This window comes from Triturus cristatus, chromosome 10 (assembly GCF_964204655.1).
Source record: "Triturus cristatus chromosome 10, aTriCri1.1, whole genome shotgun sequence".
NCBI lineage: Eukaryota > Metazoa > Chordata > Amphibia > Caudata > Salamandridae > Triturus > Triturus cristatus.
The window spans coordinates 804,073,617-804,095,183 of record NC_140593.1 but is presented as its reverse complement, the minus strand read 5'-3'; the positions used below and the strand labels follow the sequence as shown (position 1 = coordinate 804,095,183).

At 43.4% G+C, this 21,567-nt stretch overlaps 1 protein-coding gene across 3 annotated transcripts in view; it reads left to right on the top strand.

The window, feature by feature from the left end:
• Positions 1-21,567, top strand: part of MAPK8IP3 (mitogen-activated protein kinase 8 interacting protein 3) — a 597,532-nt gene that overhangs the window by 441,648 nt on the left and 134,317 nt on the right. For all 3 annotated transcript variants that reach the window (XM_085628367.1, XM_085628364.1, XM_085628366.1), the window contains 2 exons: positions 7,144-7,224; positions 9,194-9,261. In XM_085628367.1, the coding sequence (XP_085484493.1) occupies positions 7,144-7,224; positions 9,194-9,261 (149 nt within the window). The remainder of the gene's footprint in view (positions 1-7,143; positions 7,225-9,193; positions 9,262-21,567) is intronic.

The following is a 21,567-nucleotide window of genomic DNA, read 5'->3' as shown; positions in this document are numbered from 1 at the left end:
AATCGGACATATACCATTGTTCAGTGGGTAGCTCCCCCAGGAGATGCAATGTATGCCATCCTAAAAAGAGCAAGCTGCTGTCACTAGAGAAGAAAGAAATATATACATATTCTTATCTGCCAAATATAAATTAGCTGGGAACCAAAGTGATGCCCTAGTATTCAGACATACCAGGTCCCTCCAGTCATTTGTTGTCTCTTACTTTGCATTTACAACTCCACAACAGGGAGAAGATTCAACTTTAGGTTATGCCACTCAGACATCTCTGTAGCCAAGGACGTTTCTCCTTCCTGGCCCAAGTTATGCTGACATGCACCAGTACCGATCAAGAGGGAACCGTGTGCCAACATGTTACTTCTACACAGCAGGCCACAGCTTCATTAAGCAAGCTAGACAGCTCTGAGACAGCGAAGTACTGTGACAGAGATACCAGCCATGTGACACCCACCAGTTTGCTTACAGCCATAGATTATAATCAAGGCCACTTGAATTATGCAATCCTGCGATTGAGGCAATGTTTGCATATTTATGCATTTGCCCTGCTGTGTAATCTACAGATTTTAACAAAAAAAACAATTCTAGCTCAAACAGACCAAAAGTTACAAAAGAAAAATGCAGCTTTGGTTCCCTTGCACCAGAAGTCTTTTTGCAAACGTTGATTGGTCATCTTTCAATTGCCTATTGCTGTTTTTGGGTGTTGGTACTAATAATGTCAACTCTTTCCCCAAACACTGTTACCAGGTGTAAAAATGACAAACTGAACTAATGAAGTAATACTATCACAAAATGTGGTGCATTATCCCACATAATTTGCCTTTCCCTTTCATAATATAGACTTTCCTGCCGCAGAATTAAGCCCTCCTGTGCTGCATAATTCCAGTGACCCTGGTTATAAAGTCACTCTCTGATGCCTTTAAGGATTCTGTAGTGCATCCAGCTTCTCTGACTGCATCCATAGCCACGCCAGCAGCTGCTACGCCTCCACCACCACTCCTGCGGAGATGTGACACCCGGGCACCGGTTCAGTGGACAGAAGAATGGAGCTGGTGCTTTGAACCTAAGAAGAAGTTTGAATGCACTGAGCACACTCCAGGAAGGCTATGAAGAAAGAGTCCTCTTTTATAATGCTGCCACTAAGGCCCTGGCCCGCACTTACCCTCCAGGCAGTCAGTGTAATGCCCTTCTATATTGCATTGTGGGTAAACCAAGCAGGCTGGGTTTGCCGATAGGTCAGAAGTGTCAAACAGGCTGTCAAGCTCCTGCAGAGTATTTTATTCTCTGTACCACTATAAAAAATGATGTCAATATTTTTACATCGTTTTAAAGTGGAGTGTGAGCACAGTCTGTGATGCAGGCCACAACTCAGTGAACTCGGGTGAGACAGCTTAAGCCAATGACCACACATTGTATGCATGAGAAAGATCGTAATGAGACAGGTGCACAACCATGTTAACAGATAAACCTGGCTAATTCCTTACAGACTACAATGATACCTCAATAATCAATCAGCAGACCTAACAACTCTCCAAAATCCCTAGAAGTAAACCCCAAATTTAATTGAACTTTTCCACAAAAGAACAGCCTAATTCTAACCTTAACTGTCTTACTGAAAAACACAACTCCCTGGCCAACCCAGCAGGTGCCAAATACCATTTACTTCCCTTCTGACACCTCAGGCAAAATTCCACCTCCCCTATCCCTGCCACAAGCCTATTCACCTTACCAGCACTATTACTATTCATAAGATCCTTGTGCCTACCAAATTAACAACTACTTGTCACACTGGCATTATATCACCCATTCATCATTGACATAAGAAAACTTTTGTTAAATGTAAGCGCCTACCTTATCAATTACACCAGCCAACAAAGGGGTAAATAAAAAGTGTGGGCCTCTAAAACTAATCTCAATAGGACCAACAACCCCTCTTCGCCTTATCACCCGCTACATGCAAAGTATACTACTCGTTTCTCCCTTGCAACCAAAACATGTGAAGCTCAGCTCAACAAAGCCAAAAGAGACCCCAGTAATTGCATATATAGGGTGAGCGAGCAGGACAAAGTTCTCCCACTCTCCTCCCTTGAACGGCTAATTTCCATGAAAAGGTGAGCCCTACACTACCTGTAATTTCTTGCTAATCCCACTCCTGAGCCCTAATACCAATCTGGTATTTCGGTCAGCACCACCAGCCCTAAAAGCCAGGGGAAATAGCTCCATAGCTTGTTTTCTCCTAAAGCCCTATTGGGCATGACAGCGTAAGACAAGAACTACCACATTGTATGTGTGCAAAAGGCCGCTTTAATGAGACAGCTGCGCAGTCACATTAATTTGTAATTCTGACTGACACTTTATAGTCTACAAGATTACCTCACAAAACAATTACCAGACCTAACCACTCTCCCCACCCCTAAAAGTCAACCCCAAAATACTTAACTCTTCCTGAAAGGAACTTCATAAAGGTAAAATTAAGTGCCATATTGCAACACACACCTCCTTGGCCAACCCTGCAGGTAAAATACTTAATTTCTGCCCGCTCAGCAGCACTATCACTCTACCTCATTTCCACCCCAAGTTTATGAGTCGAAACAGGAGACTAACCCACCAGAAACACCCTTGTGCATTTCAGACTAACAAGAACCTGCCCTAAAGAAAAATCCTCCTGGAGGAGATTTCTGTCACACACCTCAAAACCAAAATGTCTTACCCTACATTGATGCCAACTTATCCCTCTATTCCATTAAACATGACTCCCTGCCCATGAAGGAGGAATGCACTTGTCGTCTCATGAATAAAAATGTGTCTCTTCAAACCATATTGCCAAGTGCTACAATCTCTCCATCCTTTCTCTCCTGGAAAATTTCCTAATTTCTTCATTTACCTTTCTCCTAGCCTTATCTATTGCTGCAGGTTTAAATGTCCCACACCAAACCCACCTCATAATCAGCTGTGTCTACAATAGCGTTTTCTTGACCCTCAATCTTTTAATCTCCCCTACATCTCTCTTCGGGATTTTCAATAGGTCAAACCTTTTATTTGCACTAAATCCTTTTCCACTAAATAAATAACGAAAGTAGCTGGGCAGCTGCGACCCTTCAACTCGCCTCCTGATAAGGGAGCCTTTGTTTCTGAGAGCTTCAAATGTTCACACTGCCAGTCAGAAAGCTCTCAGCCCATCTGTTGTGCCTGCCATTTTACGTTCATGCCCACAATGTATTAGGAGAGCTGTCCTGCCAAGTACCAAGCATTAGGTGTTAGACTAACACATTTTTGTGTTGTGCTCCACATCACTGCACTGAATGCATTGTCACTCATTATAGGCATAGTGCCTCAGCTGGCACTCAGTCCGTTAGCGCTGCCTAAAACTGTTAAGATAAACTGGAGTAACAGCAGGCAGCACGCCATGGCGTGCACGCGCTGCTCCCTCCCGCAGGCTTGGGGCTTGGCTGGCTGGCTGAGCAAGTAGCAGCTGCTGCTGTCAGGCTTCTACAATATATCTCATGAGAACTCAATAGATTGATTACTGCCACGGTGCGGCTCTCAGACTTTGACGTCAATTTGAGCTAGTGCCCAATGGCTGCCACCAAGACATGACAGCCAGTCAGTTTGTGTGATACAACAGTCTGAGTTAGGTGCCACAGGGATGTCACGTCATGCTATTGTGGGAGGCTCACTACCACTGGTTTGTGGCAAATAATCATGGCACTCGCATTACTGCCTGCTCGCACTGGCCGCCACGTGGCTCAGCTGTCAGTTGCAGTTATTCAAATCAATGGCCCCAAACGCCACTGCGAATTCAATTGCCGAGGGAGACGGAGTGACTGTTTCAGCGGCCAGGACTGTCACTGGACAGGGTTCACTCACTAAGGAGGCGGCCGGCAAACCTGAATTGACGCTGCAGCTCGCGGCCTGAGCCTGCCTCACAGAGTTGCTGCAAGTTGAAGTAAGTGAGACAGTGTGCAGTGCAGCCACCCAAGTGTGTGTTGGTTACAAATCCCTTTTTAGAGGGAGTGTGGGATCATGCAGCTGCCTGCAATCGCAGGTGTCATACGTGTTACAGAACTCACTGTAGCTGGTACATGCAGGTATAATTTCTGATATGTATATGTTTCCCTGGGCTTCATTGCTTGATATTGCTCACGAGAAAATATCACTCATAGTCGTTAAAATGTCACTCATATTTGCACTGAAATTATGAAAATGTCACACATAGCAATCTAAAATCTTGGCAGCTATGTGAGAGAGGGTTACTCCTAGGAGGTCTTAAGGAAAGCATCCGCTTAAAACCGGCACACTGTTTTACGACATCTGCAACTTCTGCTGTATAAATGCCTAGGGTGAAATATTACATTTCATGTTTATATATGGTGGGAATGGGCCGTAACGTAATCCCAGTGGCAGTGCTTTTCAAGGATGCGTCTTTGTGTCCTCCCTCGAGCCACCCCCCTGTAATTAAGTGGTTAGTAATATCATCACAGACATACATCCTTAATAACAGCTCTTGGAAGAACCACCTTCCACAGAATGCAATAAAACATGTTTTTGTGTCAAGGCCATATTCTCTTTTATTTAATTGAAACCATTCACTGCTGCTGAAATCCCAAACCTACTTGTTTAGAAAAAAAAACCTAGACAGTAGTTTGGTACTGAGGCTACTGTTGGGCCATGATTCTCCTAACCCATCCTGGCAGGCTTCCCCAGACCCACTTAGTCTCTTTTCAATCTGTGCAGGTACCAACACAAATTAGAAATATTGTGAGGTAGAATACTATGACGTCCAATTAAAGGGCCGTCAGCCTGCTAGAAGAATCTAAAAAATACATCACATAGAAAGGAGAGGAAGTGGTGTTACGGCCAGAGCTGCCGACTTTGGAATTGGGGAAACGGGTTCAATGTATAGATGTAGCCTTATGGCTAGAGCAGTCGACCTCGAAGCTGGGGAGCTGGGTTCGAGTCTAGGCAATGACGCTCAACATCCTGTGATTCTGGGCAAATCCCTTAATCTCCTTTGCCTAACAAAAATGAATGTGTCCGTCTGTAACGATACTGGTGCTCATGTAAAGTGCTCTGATACCTGATATCTTCAGGTCAAGTTCGCGCTACATAAAACTCTAAAAAAATATAAAAAAATACACATGCTGCAAAGGATCTTCAAATGGTTGCCTCAGAACACCTGACAGACCGTCACACAAGCACTTATCACCAGCATGCTTGATTACGGCAACCCTCTTTATGCCGGAATCTCCAAACAACTCATACAGAGACTCCAGGCTATACAGAACACCGCTGCAAGACTCATACCCGACCTGCCATGCCACACCCACATCACACCACACCTCAAGAAGCTTCACTGGCTCCCCATTCTCATGTCCAGCCAATTCAAACTTCTCATGCACACATACAAAGCCCTACACAATACAGGACCTGAATACCTGAACATCCTCATACACTTTCACCAACCCACCAGATGCGTACGCTCTACCACAATCTCACTCACACATATTCCCCGCATTGGCAAAAGCAAAGCTGGAGGTCGCTCATTCTCCTAAATTGCACCCAAGACATGGAGTGACCTCCCTCAACACAGAGCCTCCTCCTCACTTCTTTAGTGCCGAAAGAAGCTGAAGACCTGGTACTTCATTCAAGCCCCTTGTGAATCACACACCTGCTCAAGTGCCTGGATACTCTCTCAGGTGATTAGTGCTCTTTACAAATCAATATTACATAACAAGTCTCGGCGTGGGCACAACATCCTGTGATTTAGGGCAAATCACTTAATCTACCCGTACCTAAGAATGAACATGTCTTTGTGCATTGTAACTGGTGCTCGTCTGCAGTGCTCCAATACCTTCAGGTCGAGTTTGTGCTATAAAAAACTAAAAACAAACGACAACAAAATTGTAACACACAGTGTGACCAAAATATGAAAGGTTCCTATTGAGATGTCGATCAGTGACCTGAGAGTTCTGTCGGTAAGGCACTGTTACCTCCCCCTTTCCATCTGCACATCATCACTGCTAGTAATTGTCTTTCATTAGTTTATCCTTCTCAGTGCAGAATCAAAATGCATTGTTCAGCTAAGGATGTTTTTCTGTTTGATGATATAAATACATAAGACACACAATTGATGGACGGAATGCAGAACAAATCAAAACATTCACCCCCAGTCAAGAGATCTGGGTTAAGTCCATCATTCTTTTGCTCACCATGACACCCCAGTTTAGACCTGGCCATATGCAAATCAGTCTTGACCCTGTACCTCATGGGAACAGTCCAGCCCGAACTGCCAAGCCAGGTCCTCCCTGGACCGGAAACAAGCATCCTAGGACCGGTTTCGGGGTTTCACCCCTCTTCAGCCAGGATAGCTTGATTCCAGTGGCACAGGGAGCCCAGGACCCACGTCTGGGCATACCTGGCGCACTTAGGGTGAGAAAGCAAAAGACACACAATTTATATAAATACAGAGTCAGCTTGTAAAATGTCCAACTACTATGCATTAAAAGTTATAAAAATGTCAATATATAATTGAAAATATGTTGTAAAATGCATAATTCTTCAGTTCCAAACCCCTCTTGACTTGACGTGGGGGCTTGTCTGAGAAAATGTTGGTTCCCAATCTGGCCCTACATACAGAGCACCACAGTACACTCCCAGGTTCTGCCCCCTGAATAGAGTGAATTTCGAACGAGAAACAACTCAGTGATTCAGGCAAGTAAATCTATGAAATACTCCAGCACCATAGAATTGTTGATACAATTAGATAAAAACATTTTTATCAGACTGTTAGCCAAAGCCTTGAGACCATGGCACTCTTTGTGAACATCTTTCTTTAAAACATTGAGAGCAGCCACATTTAATGCTTTTCCTATGTACTCCAAGCTATTCTGTTTCTGATTGTCGACATAGGAATAACTAGAATATTCCCTAAGGAACGAAGGCAGGGCAGCATACTTGAAGTAAGATTTACCACTATCAGTCTGTCTTTTAGACATGAAACCTTTGCTATTACCTCACAGGACCTGCTTCAGAAGGGAACCTTTTGCTGACAGGGCTGTAAATAACTGAATAATCTGTGTTATGTGCAATAGTTGCTCCCCACTGTGTATTGAGAGGCTTGCAGGTAAATTAAGATATTCTGTCTTGCAGGTTGTACGTTCACTCCGCAGTATCCAACTGGAAGAAATGCCTTCATTCCATAAAATTAAAGGATTCTGTGCTCAGCCTAGTGTAAGTATGTACCAATGGAAACTTTCTTCTTTCTTCAGCAAAATCTTCATTGTCTTTGTATTAAGTGTTTGCACCTACATCAGCAGGCTTCTCTTCTTGTATTTTTGTTTAGTCCACATGATGCTGCCTGTGTTTGCTTGTCAAGACTGTTCTCCTTTCTATATTGTTATCTGTCCCATGAAAGCTCAGGACACTTTTCCTCCTCCTTGCATTTTCTCTGTCCAAATAATTTGTTGTCCTCAACTATATGGCCTCATACATATACCTTGACTCCCCCAGTAAACACAGCTTCCCTGTCCTGCTGCCAGCCTTATGCAAAATGTGACTCTAATCATCAAAAATCTGAATGCTTCTTCATGTCTTTATTTGGCTTATTGTTCTACTTGTACAGGTTGTATGACAGAGGCACTCATGGCTAAACCACTCTTGCCTCTACAACACTGCCCAAACAACTAATGTGTCTTAACACGCATTCCTTTACTAAGCATGCCTTTACCACGCAATTTCATGGGAAAGGCATGACTGTTAAAGGGATATGTGTGGTAAAGATCACACCCAGCCCTAAAAACAACCCCGGTATATGTGTGGTTAAGGCATGCACGGTTCTGATTGCGGGGAAATGGCATGGGTCGCTCAGCCCCCGTTGTAAAGGCTGTTCCCTACTTGAACAACAGAGGAAGCAATTCTCAGTGGGTTGCAGTACTTTTAATGGGAAAATACCGGCACTTCTCAGTAGAGACAGGTACTCTGAAATGAGGAGTACCTTATCTTTTATATTTCCATTCCAAGCACTGTAAATGGGAAATCAGCATGGGATGATAATCATTGCAGAGAACAACTTCATTAGACAATTGCTTGGGCTACCACTAAGCCTCCCCTTGGTTCCATTGCGTATGGACCTAGGGGTTAGATCCATTGCTGAGGTAATTGCCTGCAGGCCACTACTCTTGTGGCGGCGCCTCTGGGCAACACCGGAATTATCCGAGTACAGACTAGAGCTTTCGGAAATCCTGAAACTCCCCGGCTCAGGAAAGCTGCCATGGCTTCTATTTGTCAAGGAGAGCCTCTATGAAATAGGTCTAAAACAATTATGGGATAATCCCGACACAGCCTGTTTGAAAATATCACGAAAGTCTCTGAGTGCTAGCTATTGGGGCAGAATATCCGCAAAACTTCATGCAGAACCCGCACATGGCACCCTCACTTCACTCTTCCTGGAAATAAAAGACACCTGCAGGCTGGAGGCATGTCTTGATGAAATCCGCCCGGCACTAGGAAGGAAACTATATGTGCAGTTTCGCCATGGCTGCCTCCCTCTGTGTGCTTTCACGGGCAAATGGTCAGGAGGAAGTACAAGTGGGTGTCCGGCATGTAATTTGTGTGATGAGACTGAAGTCCACGTCTTCTTTTTTGGCCCGGGCTATCAAACAGCAAGACGGAGATGGCTACTTCAGCTGTGCAAAAACCTGGGCACCACACATTGCAGGGAAGCATTTAGAATCTTAAAGTACAACACAGATTCTTATTTAGTCTTTGCAGTTTCACGTTTTTTAAGCTCCATGTGGTGGGTCAGGAGAAACTTCCTCAAGATGCAAGATCATGGACTTGATTGTGCCTGATTTTATTGTCTTTTTTTAACAATGTAATATCTTTGATGAATTGTTTTTATTCTTCTTAAATTTGTATCTGCTTGTATATATTTGTGGCTGTTCTTTTATGGTGAAATACCGAAATAAAGTAATATTGGTATGGTATGATAATCATTGTACAACTCTGAATTCCAATCCCTGTGCGAGCTCTTATTTGCTCTGGGATCAGAATTTATCTCCAGGGTTCAGAAGGCCTAAAACATTAACTGCTTCAAAAGCACAAACAAAATCGTTCACCTGAATTGTCCCCAAATTGAAACCAACAATGTTCACTGTGCACACAGGCCCTTTCATCTGCTCTCTTTTCCCCTCTGTTTTAGGCATGTGAAAGGGCGAGTGCTTGTGGCCCTAGCAGATGGAACATTAGCCATATTTCATCGTGGGGAAGGTAAGGACCTAATTCCAGTGAGAGTGGCCATGTCAGACCCATGTGGGTGTATGATATTAGATGGAAAATAAGTTGATGTCACTAAAAATGTGCAGAAGAGGCTATGTGGTCTATCAGTAAATACACATAATAGGGTCTTCAGCTGTATTGGCTGACATAGTATATGCAGATGGCGGGGGACATTATTTTTCATTGATTTATCTTTAGTATGTGAACTAAACAGGTGACTTGCTTTGCACATTTCAACTCATGGGGTGTACTGTGCTGTGGAGAAGCTCTTGGATTTTTCTCTTCCACAAGAAAGGTACCGAACAATATAGAAATGTGGGTTGGTATTCATGGTGGTGGGTAGACTCAGTTGATATCAATGGCTGAGCGTGGTTGCCCTACACATGTGTGCCAGAGGACTAATTGGTTGATTGAGTATCTTTCTGTTCTTTATTTTGTGATTGGAGTCTCTCAATTCGATCAGTCATCACTGCCACCGATAATCAGTACACATGGACAGTGTAGAAAGTTTGACAATAATTGGCAAATCCAGAGCGTCTCAGCCATTTGACATATTGGATTGGCAAAAGATTTTTGTTTTCTTTGATAACCACCATGAATGTGTGAGCATCCACCATTAGCATCTTAGGCCAAATTTGTAAACACAGTATAATACAATTGTGAGACAACATCTTGAACACCACTGATTTTTTGTTCCACCACTGTGACCCTTTTAACCATACAGGATCATTTGTCATTAAGGCCTCTTAGCCTCTTGTTAGTTTCTTCAATGTGGGGAAGCAGGGCCCTCATCTCTTCCAGGAGGAATCCCATTGAAATAGAACTTGTTTTGACAGGTGATGACGTTTCTGTCTTGGGTCTTATGTTCATAGACTTGAGTGTAGAGAGCACCTTCACAGATGAGGTTTGTTAAGAAGAATTTGTGGTTAGCATATCTTGTTTTAGGAGTTAAGAGTCATCAATTATATTCAGTCAAAAGGATATTGCTATGAGATTTGGCTTTATCTGATAGTTTTCATTTTCCCGTTTTTCCCATGGAGGCACCAGGAGAAAGATCATACATTTACAGGCAACTTAAACTCTTAAGATTCTATAAATGCCACATTGAATAAATAGCAAGATATTCAACTTTAGAAGCTACTAAATAAAATGAAGTGCCAGGAAACAACATTTATGAACTCTCAAGGAGTTAAAATTAATTTCTCTGGCAGCAGCATCAACAAGTATTGAGGTAGAAAGAAAGCAGACCAGTTTATGAAGGAGAGAAAAAAACGTAACACTGATCAATTGCATAGATCTTCTTTATTTGGTGTAACTTGAGGACCAGCGTGCGAAAAAAAATGTGACAATAAAGGAATCCCTAGAAATATAGGGAGTTGAGCAATCTTAGTACACCCATTTAAAAAAATGATATCAGGGAGATGTGCTTTTATCTGGATCAAAAATCTCTATCTAAGTAGAGAATGGTGGTCGTATAAAGGGTGACTTGAGAACCTCTATGGTTTCAAACTTAGCGCTGTAAATCAGGAAGTCATTTTCCAAAAGAAGACTGCCTTGAGAATGTGGCACAAGCACAAAATGGTGGCAAAGAGGTTGAGGAGCTGTTTAGAAATATTGCAGTCCATGATAAAACAGCAGTTCTGATGTTTAAGGTGTCCACAAGATACTCTAGATGCTAAAAGCATGGCTGCTTCTTTTTTTCAAAAAGGGTGAAGTCTTCTTTCTTGACAAAATAGATATGTGTTTAGCCGCTTTGGAGCCATGTTACAAGGCAGCCATCTTGTTTGGCACCCAAGACACATCTCACCTAACTGCCTATTTAACAACAAAGTGCCTCCATAAGGAAAAAATAAACAAGGAAATCTAGTAACAGAAGACCGCTCCGCAACTTGTATTTTTACAGAGAGCCCCTGCCTGGGCTCCCAGCACGTGGCACTTTCTGCCCCGCCCCTGCAGCACCCTACTTCAACCGGAGCCGGTCACAGGAGGTGGAAGACCGCTCCGCAACTTGTATTTTTACAGAGAGCCCCAGCCTGGGCTCCTAGCACTCTACTTAAGCCGAAAGCAGTCACGCAAAGCGGGACGCGCGCGGGCGGCTCCCAGGCCAAGAACGGGCCAAGACGGGCCTCTCTTAGCCCGTCATAGACTGGAATAGACTGGGCTGGGCCACGGCCCTTGGTCTGCTTTGAAAGGTACTGTGATACTGACTTTCCACCCGGATATATTCTGCCCTGTAGATATCATAAATTTGTAGTTTTGCGTAAAGATTTGTCCTGCTAGTTTACCCCCTCTGGTCTAAGAACTTATAAATAATATTAGAAATAACATTGCCCTACGAGATTGGTATACACTTAGACTGGTTCTGGTTATTTTTGGGGAACCCGTGAGTTGCTCCTTGCTACATTAACAATCTGAAATGGGTAAGAGAAAAACCCTAAGTACCAAGAACATAAGTCAGCCTACCACAGCGGTGCGCACACGTCAGACTTAACTCAACTATGTAACGGGAGCTCTGGGAGCTATTGAACAGCAAAGACAGTAGAAGAGTCACTGAGTTCGGGCACGGCTAATACTATCTTAGGCGAGGACACACTTAGAGTTGATATAACACAAAGACAGGTGGCCCCACCTATAGAAGTATCAGAAACGCTAGAAGTATGTCAGCGAAGCATAAATGGATGTATTATAGACAGTTCAGGGCATATATCAGGATGTGATCAGGATCATGACAGTAATGATAGCCAACCACCCCCTAAGCTGGCAAGAAACCTTGAAAAACCGCCCAACAAAGATGGGGCGAAAGGTACTACGGTTAAGGTAACTCGTATAGACTCCTGAAAAAAGGTTTCTAGAAAGGGTATATCCCGGGGCAAGATGGTGGCCAGACCTTCGGCCGGGCTAGCTGGTTAGGAACACTCTCTCTCGGCTGACCGCCAGGCTGCTATTTGTAATGGATCCGGAGGCTTCGGAATAGCGGGATACAGCCACACTACCTCCGCATTTGGATTAAAGGAAAATCCTTCTGTATCGGCGGCCGGACCTTTGGCCAGGCTAGCTGGCTAGGAATACTTTCTCCCTCTTGGATTGACCGCCAGGCTGCTTTTTTGTAACGGACCCTTAGGCTTCGGAATAGCGGGACTCAGCCACGCTACCTCCATTTTTGGACTTTAAAAAAAAAAAAATCCCTTTGTATTAGCATGCTCTGGCGCTCCCTCATTTCAAGGAGCCGGCTTACCTGTCGGATTTTTGCTTGGCATGTGGGATTCTGTACGCGCTGTTCTGGCAGTTTGGGTAGCGGCGTCTTTCACTGTGAGGATATGCCACCAAAGGGTAAGAACAGGGCTACGGCTACAGCTCCCGGCACCACTGGATGAGCCTCATTCACCCGGGGCAACAGCTCTTTGAAAGTAAACACCGAGGAGGTGTGTGCTGCAACATCGCTGACTCTGGGAGCTACTACCCTGGAGGAAACACCGTATACCGGGCAAGTGGCTCCAGTCATAGCAAATTCAAAGTCAAAGCACATAGTTCCTACCATGTTTAAAAAACCTGCAGTTAAAAGCAAGACGCCACAGTCATCTATTATTTCTATTATATCTGATAACGGTCAGTCTGTTTTCTTAACTTCTGATGGAGCTGTATCCTTAAAACTTCCATAAAAGCCATTTTTAGATAAAATTGATGCTGGCCTTTCTCCCCGAGCACATTAGTGTCTGCTTGCCCCCCCAGTAGCAAGGGGGAACCACAATGAATAAAGTTGCAATGTCGAGTGCAGTAGGGGGGACATTAATGCCGAACCTGGGGCCACTATTGAAAATGCAGCTTGTGTCTTACAATTTTGTGGAACTCTGGGAGTTGTAGTTTCGGCTCGGGCTACTGGAGCTGAAGCAAAATCTATTAAGCCAGGAGAAGCCCAGCTATCATTGTCACAGCTAAATGAAACTATGCCAGATGGGATGCCGCAATCCGCTCAACAAGCGTCAGGCTCTAATGGGGACCCTGATAAATTTTACTCTTTATCTGATCATACTCGCTCATCCGAGGATGATTTTGGGGAGAACAAGGACTGGACGGATGATTACAGTGAGCCAGGGGATTGGCGAGCCAGCAAAGCACTAAACTCACTAGCTGGTCCCAATACAGTTCGTAAAGCAGTTAGAGATCCGGGGGCCCCAACATCTTGTCCTGACGCAGGTTCACTAGCCTGGAATTATTCTTACTCTATGCAGTCTGCTATGGAAAATAATACGACCGACCTAGGCAATTCAAGTGGAGCCAATATGTCACACAGGCATACCGGTGAGATGACACTGGCAGTTATCTATCAGACCATCATGGTCCACCGAGAAGAAACCCGACAGGAAAGCGCTCGGACACAGGGTGCATGTCGCAGAGTACAAAATTCTATTCGCAGAGTAGCAAAGACATGCTCAGAGATAGCTTCTAGAATTGGGGAAGCGGAAGCAAGGATCTCTACTCTTGAAGATGATATGGCAGCCCAGAAAGGAGTTACAGACCCCATAAAGAACCAAAGAGAAGATATGGTGTGGAAGCTCACGCACCTTCAAAACAGAGCTCGGCGGAACAATCTAAGTGAGTGGAGTCGAGACGAATACTAAAGTTGTTTTTTTCTTTTTTCCCCTTTTTTCCCTTTTTTTTCTCTTCCCTTCTCTTCTTGGGATTGTACCCCTTATTAATATTAGCAGTCTGGCGTGGATGCCGGGGGGCCATGTGTTCCTCTCAACTTTTCCATCATAAGGACCCAGGTCCTGGTGCCTCATGCAGGGGGTGGTGGTCTGGGGAGGGTTCTAGCGGGTGGGCTCGGGGAGGGTGGTTCGGGAGGGGATGCTGGGCTGGGGGGGGGGGGAGGGGTGCCGGCCCTAAAAGTAAAAATTTGCTTGAATATTTGCTATGATCATGGCACTTTTGTAGGGTTTTGCATCGATAAGGCATGCCTAAGGCTTGAAGGAGGGTTTAAAAGGTGTTTTATGTGTACTTTTGTTTTATGTGTACAATTTGGGAAATAGAGGGCACAGGGTAAGATCTCTTTAGCCTATTGGAATATATGTGGGCTTAATGATGGTAAAAAAAGGGCATTGCTTTCAAAAATTGTTCCAGCTTTGCGCATTGATTTAGTGTGTTTGCAAGAGACACATGTCACCTGGAGTGATTGGGACCTCCTCAGAATACCAGGGTTTGATTTAGTTGGGTGTTCCCGTCAGACATCAAAAATGAGAGGAGTTGCAATTTTAATGAGAAGGGGGATTGGTGTCTGTAGGAAAACCGGTTAAGATAATTCTGGGAGGTGGGTTATTACAGAACTGATTATCAATGGTAGATCCTTAACTGTGTGTACAGTGTATGGCTCAAATTGAGATGGTCCTGATGTTTTCCATCATTTGAATGTAGAGCTGGCATTATACTCTCATCCGATTTGTCTGTGTGGGGACATGAACATTAATTTGCTCGCAGATTTCAATATAATGTGTGATATGGGATACAGCGGTAGGAAACCCAGGGTCTTTAGAGCACTTCAAGCCCTGATTCCAGAACACTGTTTGATTGATCTTTGGTTCCACCATAACAAAAATCAAGACGGCTTCACGTATTACTCGGCCCCTCATAACAAAATGGTCCGGTTGGATTATTTTTTTATGACGGATCAGCTGGCTGATGATTCTTCTATTTCAGCCCCTCCAAGAACTCTATCAGACCACAATCCCTTGATTGCTGAATGTCCGTTCTTTCAAATTCATGGTCCTTCAAGGATCTGGACATTTGAAAGGAAGCTCTTAACGGAGCAGCCCTATTTAGATCATATGAAGATGTGGATACCTAAGTTTTTTAATATTAATAGGGGGACAGCCTCTGGCGCCATTGTCTGGGACACATTTAAGGCCACGATTCGTGGAGAGACAAAGAGCTTTTCTGCTTTTCGACGTAAAATGATTCAAGATCAAATTATTAGTCGAATAGAAGAGCTTAGATTAGCAGAAGTCCAATTAATAGATGCTATTAAAGATGGACAGGATACAGCCGAAAACCAGGCATCGGTGGCCAAGACCAGGGCTGGTGTGCTGGAGTACTTTGGCCAGGACCTTGCTGCCAAATTTTTGCAGTTTCGCACTGAGATGTTTGAGTTAGGTGAAAGATCTGGCAGGGTTCTGGCCAAACGACTCCAGCAAAGGAGTCTAGCTAATTGTATCCCTAAGATACAAGATCACTTAGGCCGGCTTCAGGATACACCAGAGGGGGTTATGGGTGTTTTTCGCAATTTCTATCACACACTGTATACTGAGGACAACATCGGTATAGATATAGAGGCAGAAGCAGGCACTTTTTTTCGGGATACTCATACCCATCATCTTACGCCTCAACAAAATGCAGCTGTTTCTGCTCCGACAGAATGGGATGAGGCAGAGCTTGCGATTAACTCCTTAGCCAATGGAAAGGCTGCCGGTCCAGATGCAATTCCTCTGGAACTTTATAAGCTGTTTTGTACAGAGGTTCGGCGGGATTTTTTGTTGGTTCTCAGAGACGCGCAGCACGGCTCCATCCCTGATTCGTGGCACCAAACTAATATTATTCTCTTCGAGAAAAAAAATAAGCTGGCGCTTGACCCTTCTTCACACCGTCCCATATCACTTATAAACACTGATAATAAAATCTATGCTAAAATCTTGGCTAGCTTCGGTCATTACTCCTTTGGTATCACTCCGTCAGCACGGGTTTATCCAAGGGAGGGATACGGCCGATCATATCCGCCGAGCTATTGCATTATTGGACTGGGCACAGGTTACTGGCACTCCCATTGGGCTGATCCTGTTGGACGCCGAGAAGGCGTTCAACAGGGTCGCCTGGGGATTTTTATGGGCGGTTCTGCGGTGGAAGGGATTTAGCTCTGAATTCATTTGTGCAATCCAATCAATGTATATTGCTCCAGTAGCTACTTTATCCATCTCCGGGCTAATATCAAACTCATTCAACATCAGCAGGGGCACTCGTCAGGGGTGCCCCTGCTCGCCTCTGCTATTTGCCCTATATATTGACCCTTTTTTAAATAAAATTGAACACTCAGTAGACATTGCGCCGGTTAGGGTAAACTCTATAGATTATAAAGCTCTGGCCTATGCGGACGATATCGTCGTATTGACCAACGATGTGGCATCGGCCTTCCCTGTGTTACAGACCCTAGCAGTACAATATGGCCAGCTCTCTGGTTACAAACTTAACATTACTAAAACCCAAGTCATCTAATCTGCTGCTATGGGCCCGTCTCAAGCCCCTGTGATCCAATTTGTAACGTACCTAGGAGTTAAAATTACTGCCTCAGTAAGCGACATCCCAGATCTGAACATTGGACCAATGATAGAATCAGTTAATTCCATCTTGACAAGATTGAATAACTTACATCTCTCTTTATTCGGTAGGTGCAATGTCTTAAAGATGCTGGTCCTACCAAAGTTCTTATACCTTTTTAGAACTATTCCTCTTGAGTTTTCTCAATCAAGTATGGCTAGGGCAGAGAGGACCTGTAATAGATTTCTTTGGGGATACCGTCGCCCTCGTAGGGCAGCAAGTTGGATGTGCCTTCCTAGAGAACGAGGTGGCTGGTCAGTACCTATTCTGTTGCTGTATTTCTGGTCTTCAATGATTCAACAGTTCGGTATACCACTGTGCGGGGATAGGGCGTTGGTTCCATTGTCTTGTAGAGCCTCAATTTATGAAATAGGACTAGGAGAGGAAGCCAAGGGGATTTTGAAGCGAATTCTTGAGCCCTGTTACTATAAGAAGACTAGGTTTAAGGTTATTGGGGCAATGTTTTTGGTCTGGCGCAAGATTCGACGTAAATGGCCCATTCCTAACATTAATTTCTATACGCCTTTTTCAGCTGCCAGACTTCTACCCCTAATCTTTCAAGATCAGATTACCTTCAGATGGGCTTCTTCTGGCTTGGCAGTTTTAGGGGATTTAGTCTTGGATGGGGATATGGTCACTTTTTCATTTTTAAAGGATAAGTTTAATCTTAATACACATGAATTTTTCAAATATTTGCAGATTTGCAGCTTCGTTGATAGATTGAAGGTCCAAACAACCACTATATTTGATCGGATTATTCTGTTTGAATTAATCTCAAATAGGTCTAAAATTGGTGGTATCTACCAACAATTACTATTGGGCCTTCCGGATGATATCCTGCTGCAGAATACCAAACTGGAGGCTAAGCTAGGGGTGTCAGGTGTGGATATCACCCAAGCACTCGAATTGTCCAATAAGGTTTTAATTTCTGGAAGTTTACGTTCTCAATGCTTCATGGCCTTATTTGATTTATATCACACCCCGGCGAAGATTTTCAAATGGGGGGCAGCTGGGGGCACCTATGTCCAAGATTCCCAGCTGCAAACGATATACATATGTTTTTTGCTTGTCCTGAATTGGGGTCCTTCCTTTTGGAGGTAGAACAATTCATCAAGTCAAGGCTTATGATACCAGTTACTCTTTCACCTGAGTTGGTGGTCTGTGTGCTAGAAAATATCGGACCAACTGGGAGATCTCGTTATGCATCAGCTTTTTTGTTTATTGCGATGTCCTTAGTCCGCCTTTGTATTACATCACAATGGATTAGCCCAGATGCACCGACTTTTATTAATTGGAGAGTGAGGATTCTAGCTCTCTTTTATTTGGAATCAGCAGTTTGGTGAGGCGGGTGTTGGCTCAGAAGATTTGGGCTCCAGTGGCGGAGTGGCTTAGTGAATAGATTCCATTAGGGCTTGGGCTATTTCTCTTTTCTTCACTATTTCTTTTTTGGATTTCAAATAAGTACCTTTCCTTATTTGTTTTTGGAATACCTTTTTTGTATCTTTTGCCATGATTATTATGCTATTATGCTGTTATTATATGTTCATTGTTTATCAAGCTTCAATAAAAAAAAAGAAAAAAAAAAGAAAGGGTATATCCCTAGCAGCACAAAAATCGGGGAGTAAGGAAAAACCTACAGACAGCCCTACTATATGTGTTCAGAACGAGGTAGTCCAGCTTAAAGTAAAATTAGACTCCCTTGATGCCTTTCTCAGAGGCATACTGGATAATATATTGGAAAGAATCGAAAAAATGGAAAAAGTACTCTCTAAATATCCATTAAAGACTAAGGACACAGTACAGGAAATTTTAGCCGTACATGGAAATACTCATGTCCAACAAAGTAATACCACGAGATGCCCTGATTCCCATATTACCCTTGACAGTAATAGGGATCCTGTGCGTGCAGTGTCACGCACAGCCAATCAAGGGGAGTGTAACACCATTTCACCGGTGGATCCATCTACTGCTACTCAAAATTCAAACCCCAGTCGCAATAACACTAGCACCCAGTACGAGACAAGTGATGAGTGGCAAAAAATACACTTGGACTTACCACCAGCTGCTACACCTTATGTGGTGGTATTAGCAAACGTCCCGGAAATACCGACTGGGGCGATAGAATCTGTGGAGCTCTTACGAAATAGAGCGTTGCACTGGTTAGGCACAAGGTCAGGCCTAACCGAAAGACTCTTTGAGGAATTTAAGATGGCAAGGAGAGTACCGTGGGTAGGTGGAGGCCGCAAAAATCTGACTGGGGACTGTGTAGTATTGACATTTAAAACACCACAATTGGTACAATTAATCCTGAGGAGAGCCTGAAGTAAAATAATAACAAGGCAGGGAGTCAATTTGCTACCACTAGGTTATTTCTACCAACCAACGAGTAACAGCAATGCCCCCAAACTTAGGGATCCCTATTGTTTTGGTCCGAGCCACCAGTTTAATGTGCCCACTTTTAATCGTTGTGAGACATTTAGTAACCTCGATTTAGTTGACTGACTACGATTGGGGGAACACTTTAACAACGTAACATCAAGCAGCTCAGAATTGTTGGATAATGGCGGCACACTGGCATTGTTGAATAGTAACAACACAACCTCTCAATATTGACCCTCCCTGACAGTAAGTGTAAGTACAGTAATCGATCCACTGATAACCATTTTGAATGATTCTACCTTACATTCCCCTCAATATGTTAATCCTATTCCTATTTATACCAACTATCGAGAGGGGCTTTGATTGTGGAAAGGGACAGGGAGATAACTGTCAGCTCTTGTTCTGGAACATCGCAGGCTTAAAATCTAAGGTTACTAATGCCTTATGGTTTGAGTTCGTGAGAAATTTTAATATTATCAGCCTGCAAGAAACATGGGTAATAGACCCTATACAAATAAGTGGCTATAAGACCTTCCATTCCCCATCTATTACTTCCTCACATGGTCGAGCTAAAGGGGGGTTGTGTACATATATATATCAAACTACTTAAATATAGGGAAATTTATTTTAATTGCAACTGAATCCCAATATCAAATAATTAGTCTGCACATCGACGGTACATCCTGTTTGGTGATATTGAACTTCTATAATAACGCTACCCCAGACTTGATTAGAGATGTACTGAAATCAATGAACCAACATATATAACATTTGCATTCTTGCTTGAAGAAGGAGATATTTACGGTATGGGGTGGGGATTTTAACTAATTTTTATGTAAACATATTGATAATGATGTATGTGGCCTCGCATTTGAAAAAGACAATAACTTTGTACATTTTCCACATACCATGTATGGTGACGCACTAAATGAAATTATGTTCATGCTTGAGCTGGGGTTTGTTAACAACTTGTGTTCACCAACGGTGCCGTTCAGTCCCACCTTTAATGGCCGAGGCACATTTTCTACTATTGACTATATACTATTTTCCAGTAGATACTCCTCACGTGTTAGTAATTTTAAGACACATGAAATTGCTTTAAGAGACCACTTTCCCCTAAGTGTGGACGTAAAGATCTATAGCTGCTGACATTGTAGAGAATATTGCTCTGACCAGGCAAAATGGATTTGTACTTAAGTGGGCCATGGTGAATTCTGAAGAAGTTATTATGAAAGTTGTGTCAAATTGTAAAAGTATGTTTTTAATGTGTCTAGATGAAAGGTCCTCTAGAGAAGAAATTATAGAAGATTTTGTGGCTATCTCTTATTATGTGAAAAAAGCTCTCACTGTCGAAATAAAAAGGAGGCCTGCTAAGAAACAAGGATGGTTCGACACTGAGTGCACAAAGGCATACACCAAGCTAAAACATTCCCTTCACACAATAGTGAAAAATAGGGAAGATATAAGAGAGGCAAGAAGAAACTATAGATTAGCTTTAAATGCAAGAAATACCGCATTAAAGGAGGAGGCATGGCGCGCTTTGCGTGATGCCTCTGAGTTACGGGATTCTTCTGCCTTTTGGAAGGCGGTGAACGCGCCCTTTTTAGCTGAGAAGGATAAGGCCTCTATAGAGATTGCCATTACTGAGCCTGAGTGGATACAGCATTATTCAGCGCTGTACAGTAATTCCGCAATAGTCCAAAATGAGACCCTATTTAACATGGAGACCCTTGAACGAGAACTACCAATGGAGTTTACACTAAGTGAATTTATAGCAGCAATTAACTCAAGCCTGGGTGGTAAGGCTCCAGGGCCTGAAGGCATACCTGTAGATCTTTTTTAATTGAATGTAGTTTTATGGGGACCACTTTTAACACAGGTTTTAAACGCATGTAGTGCACATGGTTTTTTTATCCACATAGTATGAATCTATTATCGTGCCAATTTTTAAAAAGGGAGACAGGGCGAACCCAGCCTGCTATCGCCCGATCTCACTGCTGGATTCAACAGTCAAGATCATTGGGCGGATATTATTAGATAGAATGCAGACATGGGCGGAGGAAAAGAATGTGATAAGCGATCTCCAATACGGGTTCCGCAAGGGCCTGGGTACTGTTGAACAGGGCCTTAACTTACATATTATACTGGATAAATACACTAGGGCCAAAAAGGAAAGAATATTTATGATTTTTGTTGACCTGACGGCAGCTTTTGACTGCATCATACATGCTAAATTGTGGTCAATTTTAGCAAGTCTGGGGGTTGATGTTTTAATAATTACTTTTTTAAGGCAACTCTATTTAGGGGCAAAGGCTAAAATCCGCCATGGATTAGGTGGAGAATGCACTAGTCACTTTAATGTAAGGAACGGTGTGAGGCAAGGCTGTGTCCTTGCCCCATTCCTTTGTACCCTGTATATAAATAACCTGGAAACTATTTTAGTTAAAGAGTGCAGGGATCTACCGATGGTAGCGAAGCGTCCAATCCCTGCACTCTTATATGCAGATGATGCAGTTTTAATGGCCTGTACACCTCTTGCACTCCAAAGGGTTGTGAATT